The 17,332-nt window shown below is 51.0% G+C and overlaps 2 protein-coding genes across 9 annotated transcripts in view; one reads left to right on the plus strand and one right to left on the minus strand.

The window, feature by feature from the left end:
- The window catches only part of OTOG (otogelin), a 101,098-nt gene extending 96,826 nt beyond the window's left edge, over positions 1–4,272 (minus strand). For 4 of the 5 annotated variants that reach the window (XM_026454041.1, XM_031933796.1, XM_031933797.1 and 1 more), the window contains exons 1-3: positions 4,071–4,230; positions 3,552–3,612; positions 3,328–3,388 (exon numbers count right to left, since the gene is read on the minus strand). In XM_026454041.1, the coding sequence (XP_026309826.1) occupies positions 3,328–3,388; positions 3,552–3,612; positions 4,071–4,164 (216 nt within the window). In that variant the 5' untranslated portion in view covers positions 4,165–4,230. Of the gene's footprint in view, positions 1–3,327; positions 3,389–3,551; positions 3,613–4,070 lie in introns of all 5 variants that reach the window. The other variant, XM_026454042.2, reaches the window with a different exon arrangement.
- A 2,454-nt stretch (positions 4,273–6,726) lies between these two features.
- USH1C (USH1 protein network component harmonin) overlaps positions 6,727–17,332 on the plus strand; it is a 47,818-nt gene continuing 37,212 nt past the window's right edge. For all 4 annotated transcript variants that reach the window (XM_023230841.2, XM_023230842.2, XM_023230843.2 and 1 more), the window contains exons 1-3: positions 6,727–6,893; positions 15,283–15,350; positions 17,059–17,202. In XM_023230841.2, coding sequence (XP_023086609.1) covers positions 6,858–6,893; positions 15,283–15,350; positions 17,059–17,202 — 248 coding nt within the window. In that variant the 5' untranslated portion in view covers positions 6,727–6,857. The remainder of the gene's footprint in view (positions 6,894–15,282; positions 15,351–17,058; positions 17,203–17,332) is intronic.

Genomic DNA, 17,332 nt, shown 5'->3' on the forward strand with positions numbered 1-17,332 from the left:
CCCACAGACCAACACCCCCTGTCCTCACAGCTCAGCTCCCACAGACCAACACCCCCTGTCCTCACAACTCCCACTATCCTCACAACTCCCACTGTCCTCACAACTCAGCTCCCAGTCAGGACTCCCGCCCTGACACCTCAGATCTAAGGAGGAGACAGGCCGAGTGTGGCTAAGAAGCCCTATTTTCCAGATAGAACTCCCAGAGCATGGTCCTCCAGACATAAACCACCTGAAATCAGGACTGTCTAACAACATGGGTGTTCAGTCACCACATGACTAGATGACTTAGACACTGGCCCTCTCAGAACTCCAGTCCAAGGTGTCTGATGTCACCTAGTACAGGCGTCCTGGGCACAGTTGGCTCCTCCTCCCTCAGAGGCTCAGCCTCATTTGTATGACATCCCCAGAACCATGTGCCAAGCATCATGTTAGGTGTAGTGAACAGGGCAGAGTCCCTGCCCTCGTGGAGCTTATGTGCTTGTTCACAGGGCCAACAAGCCACAAATTGCAATGTGGGTACTTACCTCACATGTCATCCTCCCTCATTGTCATCTGGCAAAGGACTTGAACGTAGGAAATATTCAGGCCCTTGTTGCCTAGAGCTAACCTCAGCTCTTGGCCCTGCCCTGGGAGGCACAGCCTGGCCACCTCGTCCCTGACACTCACACCCTTCATCTTCAAGGTCTTTCTCACATCTTAGCCAGATTTCGGTGTCCTCACCTACATTGGTCCCTGGTTCCTGGATTCTCCCTAGCAATCCTTACCCAGCCGACCCAGGCCCAGCCCCAGGAGTCAGGCTTCCCACCTGGGGACTAACCTATCTTATGGGGCCCTCAGAGACGACAGGAAATAGGAGAGGGCAGGGTCACAGGAAACAACCCACATCCTGTAGCCACCAGAGAGCTGTAATTAAACTCAGTCTTCGTGTCTTCAGTCTGCACTCCCACTTCAGATGTGGCCTCTCAGATAAATGAGTTATGAGGATGAGACAACCCCTGATGCAGAGTCAAAGCCATTTTCTAAAGGATTCCTTAAATCCTGTCCAAATGATTAGCCTTCAGGGGCTAATCAATAAGGCACTCTTAATCATTTTCATGCCATGAACCCCTTTGATAATCCAGTGAACTTATGTGGACACCTTCTCAGGATAATGCTTTTAAAAACACAAAATAAAGGATAAGGTTACAAAGGAAATCACTTATATCGCAATATCATTTTATGAAAATATTTTATAAAATGTGTAAGTTAGTAATATTCGTGCTTCTTTAATAACTCATTAAATAAAAGATCTAGCAGTGGGCCTTATCCCTGCCAAAATTTTGAAGTAATGATGAACACAAATGATATCTTGAGACAGCAACATCTATAAGTGGTTGGAAAATATCTGTGATGTCTATTGGTGACAGTCAAAAACACTGCAAATACTCTTGTGGTTTGTAGACTATAATAATAATTGAAAGGGATGCTGAATTTCAGTTGGATTGAGGTTTCTGTAAATAACAATGTGTTTTTATTTTTCCCCATCCAAGTTCATGGACCCCTGTCTACAAGAATTCTCTAGAAAATGGTTGAGCTCTGTAGAAGCAGGACAGCACTGAAATGAAGATTGGCTGCCTACTGGTCTGCGGCCCACCCCCACTTCTTGAAGAGGGCATTCCAAACAGGAGCCCTCGAAGTATTCCTGGTACATGGGCCTCAGTCCCCACCCCCAACTCCTGTCACCTTAGAGGGAGGCCATTTTAATTCCTTGTTGCTCTAAGGAGCAGTGTGAGAAACCTCCCCAGGTTGCCTGGTCCACTCACTTATGACCCTTCGCCAAGGAAAAGGGGGGATGCCTACCCTGGAAACCAGCACGGGAGGATGCCTGCCGGGAACTGAAGTGTTTGGAGAAGGGTCATCTCCCTCACTAAAACACAGGGATTCCTGAAGTCCTGTGTGCGCAGCCTGGCTCTGCCAGGAGACTGCTCCACCGGCTCATTGTGGGGCCCCCGCAAGTCATCCACCCACCTCAGTTTCCCTACTTACAAAAAAATGACTCCATTACCTTCCAACTCAAACAGTATTTGACTGTGATTCTAAATCTTAGGGCCTGAAGAGTGGGCAAAGAAGAAGTAAAAGACTCAGGAAATCCACATCAGAGAAGAAGCACGCCCACACCATCCCCCCTCACTCCATCTTGGGGCCTTCATGTCTATTTCCAAGGGGCAGGAGTTGGGACTCATTGCTGTTATAAACGATTCTCCCCAGCCTGCTGGCTCAAGGGGCTCCCCAGAGCTGACCGCTGGGGCTGGGGCACTTGAGCTGCGGCTCAGTTGCTTTGGGAGACCTAGCTGCAGGTGAGTGGAATTTATAGTCCATCCATAGTTATAGAAAGAGGAAGACAAATGTGGGCCAGGATTAGAAAGTAGACCTGAGTCACCTGATCCAGAGACCAAAGAAGTTTGCCAAAGGGAGAAAACAAAACTGCCGCCTCTCCCACAAACACAGAGGACCCTGGGAAGATGGGCAATGGAATGATCAAGACTCAAAGGATAGAGGCCGGGCTCAGTGGCTCATGCCTAATCCCAGCACTTTGGGAGGCTGACACAGAAGGATCACTTGAGGCCAGGAGTTCAAGACCAGCCTGGGCAACATAGTGAGACTCTGTCTCTACCAAAAATACTGAAAGTCAACCAGGCCTGGTGGCACACACCTATAGTCCTGGCTACTCAGGTAACTGAGGCAGGAGGATCACTTGAACCCAGGAAATCGAGGCTGCAGTGAGCTATGATTATGCCACGGCATTCCAGCCTGTGTCACAGAGCAAGATCCCGACTCAAGAAAAAAAAAAAAAAAGGAAAAAAAAGGCTCAAAAGATAAGAGTTCAGGGCTCTGCTTCTCAACCAAACCTTCCTTGCAACTTCCACCAGGTGGCCTAGTTTTTGTCTTGCTTGCATTCCTGAGGCTCTGCTCAGGGTATGGAGAGGGGCCTCTGACACGGTTGAGGGCCTTCGCAGGTCAGTCAGGGAAAAGAGAACTCCATACTTCTAAACGTTCATCTTTCTACTTTTACCTGCCAGAAAGGAGAGCTCAGCTCTCTCCTGAAAGAGCCCTGGTGGCCAGCTCTCCTAAAAAAAAAAAAGATTGGGCTACAGACCTCCAAGAGATTAAAAAGAATAGTAGGGATTTATGAACTTGCACACCTCAGACACATACCAGGAACCTGTTTGTTCCCTTCTGAACAACTCCAGAGACCCCTCCTGTAACCTACAGAGCTCCCTGCCAGCCTCAAATCCAGACAGACATGAGCTCCTGCCCAATGAACCCCCCTCCCCAGACCCCCCTTACCTGGCCTCCCATCACTGTAATGGTGTCTCCCATGGCAAGGGTCACCTCCTGGTGGCTGCTGCTGGAGGAAAAACAAGTCTGGCATGGATTGGTAGCTAGGATGGATTATGCCTCCCTGCAGTCCCCAGGCCTATCCCACCCTAAGTGCTAAAGCCCTGGGGTGGCTGATGCCAGAAACACAGATGGGAGCTGTGGGTGGGGCCGCCACAGCTCAGCCTACTCACCTGAGTTCCCCGGCTGGCTCTGGCTGTGGCTCTGCACTGCCCCACGGAGCGGGTGCTGCAGCTGGGGAGGGGGATTATTCTCCACTCAAATTGTGCTTCTCTCTGTTGGGGCCTCCCATCATCTGGCCGCACTGCTAGAAAGCCTCTCCCACACTACTGGGAATTCCCCCATTCTCCCTCCCTGCAGCCTTCTCAAATCCTTCCTCTCCCTTCCTGATGACCCTTCTCCAGCCAGGATCTCCCCCTTTCCTCTCACTCTTTGGCCCCTAGCACTCTCTAGTTCCCCATCTCAGGTCTCCTCCACCCAGCCTCGCTTGAGACTCTCCCCTCACGGTCATAGGCCTGCCTCTGTTGGCTTCGGGGTCCCTCCTACCCTGACCGCTCCTCCTGGGGGTCCCTCTGCTGTCCCTCAAACCTCTCTTTCCTCCCTCTCTCCAACCTGCCCCGGCCAGTTCCTCATTCCTTTAACGTTTCTCATTCCTCGAGCCCCCAGCCTCCCTGAGTCCACAACCCTCTCACCGAGACGCTGCACCTGCAGGGACTCGGCTGCCGGCTCACCCCAGGGCAGCCAGACACAAAGCAGCCAGCAGAGCACAGACACCAGGACTCCCATAGGGACGCGAGGGGATTGGGGGACTTGAGCGCAGGGCCAGCCTCCTGAGGTGCTTCCCCGGGCCAAGGCAGGGTCACACCTCCACTCTGCAGCTGAGGTCCCTCTTGCTCTCATGCCCCAGAGCTCCCTTAGCCCCTCCTCCCAGGCTCTCAGCTCCTCCCCGAACTATAGAGTGACAGGAGTGCCCAGCTTATTACCATAATTTAGGCTCCTGTCCATAGCCCAGCCTCTGCTATGGCCTGTGGCTTCTCCTCCCCAGGGAGGTTGGATTCAGATTATTCAGCCCTAAATTCTCTAGGGGAGCAAAGAGGTAGCCTGTGCAAACTCCAGCTCCCCTCACCTGGGTCCTGGGAGCCCAATACCAGAGACCCAAGATGCGGGTATGAGTCTGACCCTATCCTCTCCTTTTACAGAGGGCCATGCTGCAGTCCTGGGACATGCCACTCAGGGGTCAGTGGTCAATAGCAGAGCCTGTGGAGTCCTAGCCTATGTTCCCACCACGCCCCACCTCAGCTTCCACCTGGGTCTCCACATCCCTATCCTATGGCCAGTTTTGAGCACCTCTAAGGAATGAATCATGCCTTAGTCCTCCGAATGCCCAGCACCATCTCCTGCCCTAGCTCAGGAAATGACAACTGAACAATGAATGTGTTTCATACTCCTATGTTGTTGCCACCATCAAGGCCAAACTTTGACAAAACAATTTTATATGTGTGAACAAGGTCCACTGTCTGCCCAGGAGGAATTTTAAAATGGTGAAAACATGGGACTGAGCACCTGGGGAACCTGTGCATCTTTCACTTCATCAGCACTTAGGGAACACCAACTAAATGCCAGGTCTTACATAGGATGATGATGGTGGCGGTGGTGGTGGTGGTATTGGCCCCAGTAGACTCCTAGGCAAGGGCATAGATTTGAGATGCATTCATTCATTCATTCATTCACTCAACAAATTTGTTTGGCATTGATTCCATGTCATGCATTGTTCTAGGCATATAGTGGTAAAGAAAGCACACATAGCTATCTTCACACAGGAGGAAGCTAGGGGCACAGATGGGAAGATGAAGAGGAAAGACCTAGGGATGGAGCCTTAAGGAACACTGGTTAAGGAACAGGCAAAAGCTGATTGTCTCCAAGGAAGCTTGAAAACAAAAATTCATGGAAAGGAGAACCAGGTCTCAATGCTATTCTCAAAATAAAGCGGGGGGCATTTTAAGGTGGAGGGAGTCTGTGGGGGTGTGGCCAGTGTAAAATAAGGATTGGGGTGGCAGGTGAACAGCATTCTCCTGGGTAAGGACATTCACTCACCTCTGCCAGGATTCTAAATACAAAATAAACAGCCATATGACATTCTTTTTCAATGTAGAGAATCAATGAAGTAAGTCAGAGGGCAATGCATTTTGTGTGGCCTTTTCTGGACCATTCAAAAATCCCACAAGTCTTTCCCTTTTATCACTGACTTAGTAGTTAATACTAAGGTGAGAAAACAGATCATATTTTAAGGTTCTTCTTCAAGAGGGATTTACATTTTAAACTAGGCAATAATTTAGCCCAAACAAAAATAGTGTGCTTGTAAAACTTCAGCTGTTGGGGAAAGGGATGCAGAGGGGTGTTTAGGTGCCCCAAAGTTACAATTGTAAGTGGTTACCTGATGTAAGCTGCTGTCCATCTCCCTGCCCCTGCGCTTGACAGGGTGCAAAGGGCGCAGGTGCCTCCCTGGGTTAAGTTCAGGCACAAGCCCCATACTTAACAGCCCCTGATTTACACGTTTTTATCACCCCTCTCCTAGCTCCTCTTTCCTTTCATTCCTTTCCAGGCCTGGTTCATCATTGTCTTTGCACCCAGCACCAGACCTAGGAGTTAAGCAAATGTTGGCCAAATTGAATTAAATGAACCAGAGGGTGTGGGCCCTGGGTGAAGGTCAGCCATAGATCAAAATGTCACTGCCAGGCTCCGCCAGGCTTCGATGGATATGGGAGTGTGTTGGGTTTGGTTTTGTTTTGTCTTGTTTTGTTGGGGGTGGAGGTGTTAGGGAAGGTGGGAGGGGAAATCGATTGAGAGGGCATTCCCACACCCACTGGTTCAGACCCCTGCGGCCCACAGTAAAAGCCGGCCCTGCCCCCAAGGAATTCACAGAACAAGGATTGATTTCTCCCTGGTGGAAAAGTGCAGGAGGAAGCTAGGACGGAAGGTACGCTGAAGGTGAAGGCGTAGCAAGGGCTGACAGTCCAGGAGGGCCATGAGCCCTCCTGAGAATCCAGAGAAAACGGACTAGATTGCCCCGCCCCCTGCCCACCTGTGTGAATGGTTTCCGGATCCCTCTATTCCGGTCCTCACAAAAAGTCCCAAACCTCCTCCCTACATCTCCACGATCTTCTTCCTCAACGCATGTGATCAGGTTCAACGTCAAGAGAAATACCAGCCTGAAGCCCAGCTACTGCCACCGCAGGCCCATAGGCACACTGGGGCCCATTTGCTCCCAGGCTTCAGTGGGAGGCGATGATGGAGCACCTGCAACTCTAGCCTCAGCGGCCCCGCCCCACAGCGGCCCGGCCCCGCCCCTCCACGCTCAGGCCCGGTCCCCAGCTCCGAGGGCGGCTGCCCGGGTCGCGGTCGCGGTTCCTTCCAGCTCCTGGCAGCCGGGCACCCGAAGGAACGGGTCGTTCAACGACACAGCTGGACCTGGCCCAGCCATGGACCGAAAAGTGGCCCGAGAATTCCGGCATAAGGTCAGAGCTGCGGGGTGCCCCAGGCTTCTGGGACTCCGGAGTCCTGGGCGCGGTGGGTAAGGGGTGGACACCCCGGCACTGCCCCTCCCTTTTCCGACCCCACCTGATGGCTCTGGGTGGGCTGGGACACCCGAGGGTCGTTTGACTGGCAGCAGGGATCCCCAGTAAAGTGAGGGAGGGAACACTGGGACTCCGGGCTCAGGGACTGCTAAACAGATCGATCTTCTGCCAAGCTTTCTCCCTCTGCCTTCCAGGGGCGGGGACGTCTCTGGGGTTTGAATTCCTTCCAGTCTTGGCCGCTTCTCTGAGGTGCCCCCTTTGTGGGCAAGTCCCTCTCCTTCCTAGTGCCCCCAGCTCAGGGCTGATGAGGCATGTAGAGAGAGTCTGGGGCAGTATCTGAGAGGTGAGTGTTGGGAAACTAGACGTCTCTCTCTCTGCCTTTTGACCTCAGGACTTGAGTTAGAAGCATTTGAGCCCTGCCTGCCTAAGGGCATTTCTTAGGGCCTAAGAAGTAGCCGAGGAGCTGGTGCTGACCGGGGTGCGGTGGGGAGGAAGGGAGGAGGTACAGAGGGCGTGGGAGCTGGGCTCTGGCCAGCCAGATCCTTCAGGCAGAGCCGGGTCCACCCTGGCGTGTCCCAGTGAGGGGCCTCACTGGTGGTCTGGGATTTACACAGGGCATTTCCAGAACAATTCACAAAGCTATGCAGAATCTGCTGAGACCCTGAGACCAGAGAGGGTCATCAAAGACATCCAGCCGACCTCTTCACCAGGCCTTAGGATGCCTCTGAGTCTAGGGATGAAGCCACGGAGGGTTGGGAGGGTGGGGGTGGAATCTGGATCTCCCCACAGGCCCTGCCTGAGGGGCAGGTAACTATTAACAACTGTGTGACCCAAGGCTCTCCCAAAGACCCCAGGGAGTGCAGTGTCTTTAGACCAAGCCAAACCTCTTCCTGGTCTGAGGACTGAGCTCAGGTAGGGGAGGTCAGCATCCTTAACCCCTTCCTTCCCATAGAGAGGCCCATAGGATCCCAAGGAGCCAGCCAGTGTAGGGGCCGCAGGGGCTTGGGGCCAAGGGCCCGGGGTCAATTATTCATTTAATAAGCATGTTTTGAGCATCCTCTCAGCTATACCCAGTCTGTGCCCTCAAATTGCTGGTGGTGTAGGTGGGAAGCGGACCCTACCCTGGTAATTACCCATGTCTGGGTGCTGCCTGTTGGGGCCAAGCTTTTGCAGGGGCACAAAGGGACAGCTCAAACTGGCAGAAGGCTCCTGTAAACAAGGTCTTGGGCATCCCTGGTCCTGCTCCCAGGGGTGGGCGATAGCTGGAAGTTCAGTAGGAATTTAGGGGCTGGCAAATGCCAAGGGGAGCTTGAGACAGCATTCGCCGGTACATCCTGTTGCAAAGAGACATGTCGGAAGAAATTTCAGCCGCTAAGGACATTTTGTGAGTGTAGATTTCAGGCAACCCAGTTTGAAGGAGCTCAGCCTTCCGTCCCCCACCCCAAGACTCAGGGTTGAATTTCACTTTCCTGCCCCTGGCCTGAAATAATGTCAGGTCTTCTGCCTTCACTCTGTGGGGTACCTACTCTGTCTCTCTTGCAAGAATCATCTCCTGGGTCCCTGGTGTCTGATGCAGACCCTGGGTTTGCCCTGTTCCTCTTCCCCAGGTCCCACAGGCTTCAAAGGGCCTCAGACCTCCACGTTTCCTCTGCCCTACTCTTCCTCATCACAAGAGTCATTACTTATTAATGTCCCTGTGTGCCGGTAGGGCAGGTGCCATGTGCTAGGCAAGGCCCAGGCTGGACTTTGTGCCCTGCTGCCTTGGAGACAGCCACAGCCTTCCCCTCCCAGGTTGGGGATCATCCAGGAACTGGGAGAGAGGATGAAGCAGCAGGGGATAGAGAGGAGGCACTCAGATATGCTGGGAGAAATGTACAGCTTGTTGTTGTTTGCTTTGTAGGGGTACCTTCCTTAGTGTTTTGGAGGAAATGGTTTATGATCTAAATCCTTGGTTGTTGGAGGTAATATTTAAGGTGTGTGTTATAATGGAAAATGCTATGTGACCTTGAGCAACTCACTTAATCTCTCTGTGCCTCAGTGCTCTTATTTGTGAAAAGAGATAACAATATTTAACTAATAAGGTTATCATGAATGTTGAATGAGATCTACATGTGTGTGGGGAGCTTAAATAGACCCTGACACTTAGGGAGCCCTCAACAAATGTCCACTGTTGTTTATCATCTGGAGTTAGCAGAACTGGGACCATATCTTAGCCCTGTTACTGTCAGGAAGACCTTGGCTGAGCCACCCACTCTCCCTGAGTTTTAGTTTCTTCAGCTGTGAGATGGAGTTTGTACCTCACAAGACAGACAAGAAACTAGCAATTAAAGTACTGGCTGCTCTGGGCCCACAGTAACCACACTGTTTCCAACTGATACCTGCAGAGTGTCCAGTGTGAGCCAACAGACTCCAGGCATCGACTCCTTTTGATTTGTGAAGTTACCCCAAGGTCGCCAGGAGCACTTGCATGCCCTTCCAGTAACTAGTAGCAACCTTGGGCCAGGTTTTGGGGGAGCAGGGCTTGGTCAGAGACTGTTTTCTCCCTCAGAGAAGCAGCTTTCAAAAGGAGACTGCTCCTCTGTTCGCAGCACCAGCACATGGCAGGAGCTTGGTTACTCATTTGCTTAAAAGTATTTATTGCCTCTTCAGCAGTCACGCATTTATGAGCATAGCTGTGTACTCTGCCTGAGGCCAGGCATTGGATGACCTGGTGGGATGAATAAGAAGATCAGAAACAGCTACCACTCTCTAGGAATTTGCTAATCATTCATTCATTCACATAGGCAATAAATATTGACTGAGTTCTCAATATATGCCAGGCAGTACTCTAAGCATCGAAAAACAAAATAATGCCCTTGCTCTCTTAGACAGTATATAGTGGGGAAGACAGACAGTTAAAAGGAAATCGACAAAAGTATCGTGTAATGCCAGGTAGTGATAAATTATATGAAGAAATAAACTAAGATGGGGAGAGAGATAGTAAGTAACAAGGTGGGCAGTCAGGAAGGCCTCTCTGAAGAGGTGACGTCTGAGCAGAGACCTGGAATAAGTGAGGAGAGGAGCCACGGGGATACATGTAGGGGAGCGTTCCCCAGAGTGGAAGCAGCAAGTGCGAAGGCCCTGAGGCCAGCAGATGCCTGCCTGTATGGAACAGCAAGTAGGACAGCGTGTCCCAGAGGAATCGTGAGTGGAGAATGGTGAGAAATGGGTCAGAGGGGTGATAGGGGCCTGAAAGGCCGTGGGTAGGTTGGGATTTTCTTATAGTGTGAATGATTTACATTTAAAAGGAATTGTTCTGGCTGCTCTGTAGAGAATCCACTGAGGGGCCCAAGAGTAGAAGAGGGACCTCAGTCAGGAGGCTCCTGCAGGACCCCAGGCCAGAGGCAGGGGCTTGGACTTGGGTGAGAATGGGTCAGATTCAGGATACATGTTTTTGCTGATGGACTGGCTGTGAGTGTAGAAAGAGAGGCATCAAGGGTGAATTCACATTTAGGGGGGAAGCAGCAGGTTGGTGGAGACAGAGCAGGAGGTGGTGGAAACCTAACATTCCACTTTGAATGCTGTAAGCTTGAGACACCTGCTAGAGGTGACTGAGAAGGCTGTAGGTCTGGCCTGGAGATAAACACCAGTAGGTCCTTGGGGATGTAAGTGGTATTTAAACCCCTGAGACGGATGAGTTCAGGAAAAAAAGCAGAGGTTTTGGAGCCAGCAGGTGTAGGTTGGAGTCTCAGTTCTGTCACTTCTCTGAGCCTCTATTTCCTCATCTGTAAAATGGGGATGATAACGTTCACCTCAGAGGGTTTTTAGGGGATTAAAGATAATACATGTAAAGTTCCTCAGGCAGTGGACAGTAAGTAGGGAGAGGCTGGCTGGGATAAGTGAGCCAGATGGAAGAGCCTTAGGCTGGGAGGCAGGTGAGGAAGCTCTGGACTCTAGAAGAGGGGACTTGGGCCTCATCTGAAATGAAGGCAGGGTTCACATGAGAGGAGGGAAGCCATCCATTGTGGATAGATAGAATCGCTGGGACATACATTTTTGTGATGAATTGGAAGTGAACTAAGGGGAGGCAGACCCAGAATATATGTGCTGAGGACCAATGGAAAGGTGGTGACCCAGGCCTGGGCCAACAGGTCAGAAAAAAGGCTCTAGACTAGAGCAAATAGAGTTCACGTTTCATCAACAGACGCCACTGGGCACCGTGCGCCTGTGTGCATGACATGGTTCTGGGTTCCACAGGGAAACGAAGAACATGTTTGGAAGGAAGGAAGGAAGAAAGGAGTGTGGGAGACCTACTGCGTGCCTGGCGCTTTGTGTGTACCTGAGCGCAGGGTACTGGAGAATGGTACAAAGCACCCTAGAGCAGGGGCTCCCCAAAGCTGACCCTCGGGTTGGTGCTAGGCAGAATTCCAGAAGAGAGGACACTATATAATTTTTTAATATTGGAAAAGTAATTTGATTTGGACCAGAGGGAAGATTACAAAGAAAAAGTAATTTAAGTCATGGTGGTATTGTTACTGCACGTTCAGGCTTTAGAGAAACTTCCATCTTTCTCAGTTTTCTTTCTTGGTGCCTTTTAATGCCTGAAGAGTGAGGTGTGAGTGTGTGGTTTCATTCAGGTATGGTCAGAGAACAAAGCAGTGCTGTTCTCTCTGAGTCTCTCTAAGATATTTCTGGGTGGAGAATGATCCCTCCCTTTGCAGGATCTCCTGTGTAACTAGTTTTCAAGTTTTTGATGGTTTATCACTTAGATTCATACGTAAAGAGCATTCTACATAAACCAGATCTATTTTCCTGTTAGCTATTATGGTCTATAGAGAATTGTTCAAATGGACAAGTCAGACATAGTGGTAGATGGAATGTTCTGAGTGAGGACAAGGAGATTTCAGTGTATCAGGGGAAGGATCTGTTCCACTGCAGCTGAGTCCCACTTGGGATGTAGTGGAGGTGACCCTGGAGAAGTAAGCAAGGGCAGAACTGAGGACAGGGCTTGACTGACCTAACCAGTGACAGTGGGTAGACATGAGGCTGAAGAGCTGAGCTCTGCAGCTGTCTTGGGAGACAGGTAGGATGAGACCTCTGGGAGCAGTGGTCAGTGCTGGAGGGCTGCTGACAAGGGCCAGGAGCCTGGGACCTGCAGAGACAGGCTCCTTTCCACCAAGACCGTCTCCAAGTGATCTGTACTTGCCCCAGGGAAGGGAGAAAAACAGAACCCTAGACCCTAACATTGCAAGTTACCTTACTCTTCTACCTCAATTTTCCACCTAATGCACAATAAACATGGTCTAAGGAGGACAGTTCCTCACTACTGAAATCTAATGCTACAGTAGGATATATTTCTGCAAAGAGGGGTAAGAGAGAACTTCAGTCCTAAGGCCTCAGTCAGTAACAGATTCCCTCTCCCATCTTCTTTCTTGTGTCATCACCCGGGGTTAGAATCAGGCTAGAAGTCTTTGGTCAGGGTGTCCTCACTCCAGCCAAAGCAGATGGGATTTTTATGCTCCCCTTAGAAAGTAGAACACTTGGGTTCAAAGAGTCATTCAAAAGATGTCCCATTTTCTCACTCATTATAGACCAACCCAAAGGTATTTTCTTAACAGTACAGAGGAGAGAGGTGGGGCTTAGAGATAGAAAAGGAGTTCTGGAAAGCAAAGGGTTTGAAATTTTGGCCTAAAGGGACTTTGGGAGTTATTTTCCCCTACCAGGCCTGAGTCACAATCAATGGTCGTGGCATAGCAGAAAGAACATGGGCTTTGGAGTCAGACTTGGGTTCACATCCCAGCTCTGTTTATTAGCTGTGGGACACTGGATGAGTTGACTTAATGTCTCTGATCCTCAGTTTCCTCAACTGCCACATGATGTGAGAATATTGGCCCCCATGTGATAAACAAATGGAATAAAGCCCATGAAAAGCTCCTGGTGCCACCGCATGGGGGATTATGGGGGCAAAATCATTTCCCTTCCCCTGCTGTTCCCATGGTTACCTCCCTCCTACCTGAACCATGTGGGCACACCAGGAGGCAGGCAGAGAAATTCATTCACTGCTTCTTTATTGAGTGCTTACTATGTGTTAGGCACGAGGAATTTATAACAAAATAGACCTCATCTTTCTCCTCATGGGATTTTTCTATCCAGCAAAGGCGACAGAGAAAACAATTCACAGAGAAAGCAAACCTTAAATTACAAATCGTCATCGATCTTTGACGGAATTGAAACATCTCCGGGGTGCAGGAGTGGATTCTGTCCGGGTAGGTGAGCAGGGAAGACCTCTCTGGAAAGGAGGCAGCCAGGCAGGGAAGTGGGGGAAGCAATCCCGGCAGAGGGAACAGCACACACGAAGGCCCTGAGAGCGTTGGGCCTGTGGAAAGAACTGAAAGGAGGCCTTTGTAGCCAGGAAGACTGGTAGGAAAGGAGACTGGGCTTTGATAAGTCAAGGTAAGGAGTTTGGATTTAGGTTTGGTTTGGGGTACAAGAAACTATTGAACAAGCAAGCGACATGATTTAATTTATAAAGATATTTCTGGCCCTTGCTGCTAGGAGTGTTCAGACTCCTCCATCACAGTCCAGTGTGGGCAGCCCAGGCCTGTCTCAGGGAGGCACCCCCACCCCACAGGCCTGAGCAGAGTGGGTGAGAGAATCCATGCTATGTAGAGAGATGGGCTTTCAGAGGTGGTGCATATGAGAGGCCAGCCTCCCACCCTAAGATTTAGTACCACCCACTCAAGCAGATGCTTCCATCTCTTGTCAACTAGCTGGGAGCTCCATTTTTTTTCTTTTTTTTTTTTTTTGAGACAGAGTTTCGCTCTGTCACCCAGGCTGGAGTGCAGTGGCGCGATCTTGGCTCACTGCAACCTCTGCCTCCCGAGTTCAAGTGATTCTCCTGCCTCGGCCTCCCAAGTAGCTGGGATTACAGGGGCACACCACCACGCCCAGCTAATTTTTGTATTTTAATAGAGACAGGGTTTCACCACGTTAGCCAGGCTGGTCTCAAACTCTTTACCTCAGGTGATCCACCCACCTCCGCCTTCCAAAGTGCTGGGATTATAGGCGTGAGCCACCGTGCCTAGCCCTACCTGGGAACTCCTTGCACTGAGGTAGGGAGAAAGCAAGGGTGCCCTTTTGGAGCAGGTGGGCTGAACTTCTGTAGCAACTGAAACCCAAGCTGCGAGTCAAGCCTCCTAAGTTATTCTCACCTTTAATGAAATGCTCAGCCTGATTTTATAGGGAAGGAAGTACTGCCAGATCCAGGCCAGAAATTTGCATTCTGTAGCCCCTGTTCAAGCCAGAAATCCCAAGGGCTAGGCCCAGCGTGTCCCCTCTGTGGTGGGACAGACAGACTGCCCTGGTCTTCCAGAACACAGAAAGAGGTAACGCTGCTCTGGCCCTCTTCTGAGGACCAGTCAGTGGAGAGCTTGCAACTTCCAGCAGCAGCCTCTCTATGAAGGGCTGAGGCCCTGGGCCCGGAGGCTGGAGGAAAAAGGGACCCAATGACCCCTCAAGCTTCCATCTTGCTCTGTTACCCATTCTTGGGCTGAAGAGAGACCCAAAGATACAGGGTAGAGATTCACACTGAGGTAAGTCAGGGAGTGGAATTCAGGGCCTCCCACTGGGATCGAAGTGCTAATGACACAACTCCTGAACCCGACCTTAGAGTCCCAGCCATTGACGTCAACAAAGTTGAAATGATGTAACCTGACTCTCCCCCTGCAGGGCTTGTGCAGGGGCCTGGGGAGGGGGAAGGAGTGGCCAGGAAACTGACTAGTGGACAGAACTCAGCGCAACCCAGCTAAGGTCAGGACAAGACAGAGTGAAGGTCCCCTGGCACTGATGTTACAGAAGAATTCGGTGGTAAGGGGCTTCTGGCGGGTGGCATGTGCTATCTGAGCGAGTGGCCCAAATCCTTCCTGAAAGCATTTATCCGGCACTACAGCCACCATCAGGTAAGACAGTGGGCTTCTTCTGGCCACGGATGACACAGCCATGGGGGTGAGCAGCGGCACTGCCATGGCAGCGTGTCGTGTCACATGGGGATTCACATATGTACATATGTGTGTGCATCCCCGTGTGTGCACATATTGCCCCACCAGGGGACGAGGGGTGCCTGGCCACATCTGGAGGGGCAGCAGTACTCCTGTGGCCACGTTGGGGTGGTCTGCATAGGTCTGATGCATTGGGGTCAGAGGCTCAGTCTGGCCTGTGGCTTCTCTCCTCTCCTCACAACTCCAGCCCTGAAAAGATGCTGGGGAGGCCGCTGGGGATGACTTCTCCTCCCTGGGGTCTGCTATGGAGGGTGCTGAGCCTGGAACTGTGATTCTCCTATTGGATTTTCCAGGTGGATTTTCTGATTGAAAATGATGCAGAGAAGGACTATCTCTATGATGTGCTGCGAATGTACCACCAGTAAGTGTGCTGGGTCCAGATCCTGTGGACCACTTGGGTTCCTCTGTCTTCAGGGAGCCCTGGGATGGGTTGTTCTGAGACAGAGGAGCTCAGAGGGTGGATGCTCACTGCTCCTGGAAATCAAATGAACATAGCATTCACTCATTTCAGCAACTATTTACACAAGTACTTTGGACTTGGCTTTGTGCTAGGGGCTGGGGTATACTTGTGAGCAAGACAGATTGGTCTCTGTTCTCAGGTTGCTTACAGTCTGATGGAGTAGGCTGTCTAGTAGCCAGACAGATTCAATAGAGTGTGATTGTTGGGACAGAACAAGAAATGCCAGCTGGCCACAGCCCTTGCATCAGATGTCTCTGATCACCCACTTGCTTTTTGATTCATTTTGTATACTTTATAAGCTCCTGCCACTGCTGGGCACTATGCAGAATCTGGAAATGAGTTAGATCCTCTTTCTTTCCTTGAGTAACTTGTGGTCTGGTGAGGGGAGATGAACATACACTACAAATACAAAGAACTCTAATGTAAGTTATATCAAATAACTGCTAAGTAGAGGTAAAAGCAGAAATGTGAAGAAAGGAGTTTTCCTTTCCAACTGAGAGGGAAGAGAAAGGACCAGGAAGGCTTGAGCAAGGCTTTGAAGGATAAGAAAGATTTGAGGCCAGGCACGGTGGCTCATTCCTATAATCCCAGAACTTTGGGAAGCTGAGGCAGAAGGATTGCTTGAGCCCAGGAGTTAGAGACCAGCCTGGGCAACATGGTGAAATCCCATCTCTACAAAAAAATACAAAAAATTAGCTGGGTATGGTGGTGCGTGCCTGTAGTCCCAGCTACTTAAGAGGCTGAGGTGGGAAGATCACCTGAACCCAGGAGGTCAAGGCTACAGTGAGCCATGATCGCATCACTGCACTCCAGCCTGGGCAAGACAGCAAGACCCTGTCTCAAAAAAATAATAAAAGAAAAAGATTTGGGTAGGTGGAATATCAGAGAAGGGCATTCCAGAATTAGCGATCAGCATTAGCTGAAGTGTGGAGGCATGAAAGCAAGGGTGTGACTGGGGATAAGTAATCTGGGGGAGTAGGACTTGGGAGGACACAGAGATTGTAAATAGCCACAAGGCTGGAGAAGCTCCACGGGACAGGTCATGGAGGGCCCTGAGCATGCCGAGAAGAGTGGACTTTGTCCTCTGGGCAGTAAGGAGCCATCGAAAGGTTTTAAGCCAGGGAGTGCCTTACACTGAGAAAAGACGAGATGACAGTGAGTACGTGGGCAGGCAGCTGGAGTCGAAGGTCTGAACAGCATGAGGGAGGAGGCACGTGAGCTGTGGTGAGGTGAAACTGATAGAGCTTAGCAGTAGATACAAGTGGAGATGATGAGTGTGTGAGGAGTCCTTAGCATCTCACACAGAGCTTTCCCCTCTGGAAAGATCCCAACATCAGAGATAGGCATGCTGAGTTTGAAATCCTGGCTTCATTTCATCTGCAAAATGGGTCAACAATCCCTAGCGGGCTGGTTTCCTGGGGGCATTTTTATGAGAGAACAAAGCCTTCTCAGGCACTGGCCCAGTGTGAAGGGCTCTGGGCTTTTCAGGAGTGGTCTCCTCCATTCCTAAGCCTGGGCCCAGTGGCTGAAATGGCTTCCTCTTGGAATCCTTGGGTCCCTGAGGTCATGGCCAGGGGTAAGGCTCCAGGCATTCCTGGCATCTCCACAGGACCATGGACGTGGCCGTGCTCGTGGGAGACCTGAAGCTGGTCATCAACGAACCCAGCCGCCTGCCTCTGTTTGATGCCATTCGGCCCCTGATCCCACTGAAGCACCAGGTGGAATATGATCAGCTGACCCCCCGGCGCTCCAGGTGCAGCAGAAGCCACCAGGCTGGAGGCAGGGGGTGGAGAGGTCACCCTGGGATGGACAGAGTTCCTTGCTAGTGGGCGAGGCAGTGCTGGCAGCCAGGCTGCACCATCACCGACCTCTCCTGTGTGGCA

This window comes from Piliocolobus tephrosceles, chromosome 13 (genome assembly GCF_002776525.5).
Source record: "Piliocolobus tephrosceles isolate RC106 chromosome 13, ASM277652v3, whole genome shotgun sequence".
NCBI classification, from domain to species: Eukaryota; Metazoa; Chordata; class Mammalia; order Primates; family Cercopithecidae; genus Piliocolobus; species Piliocolobus tephrosceles.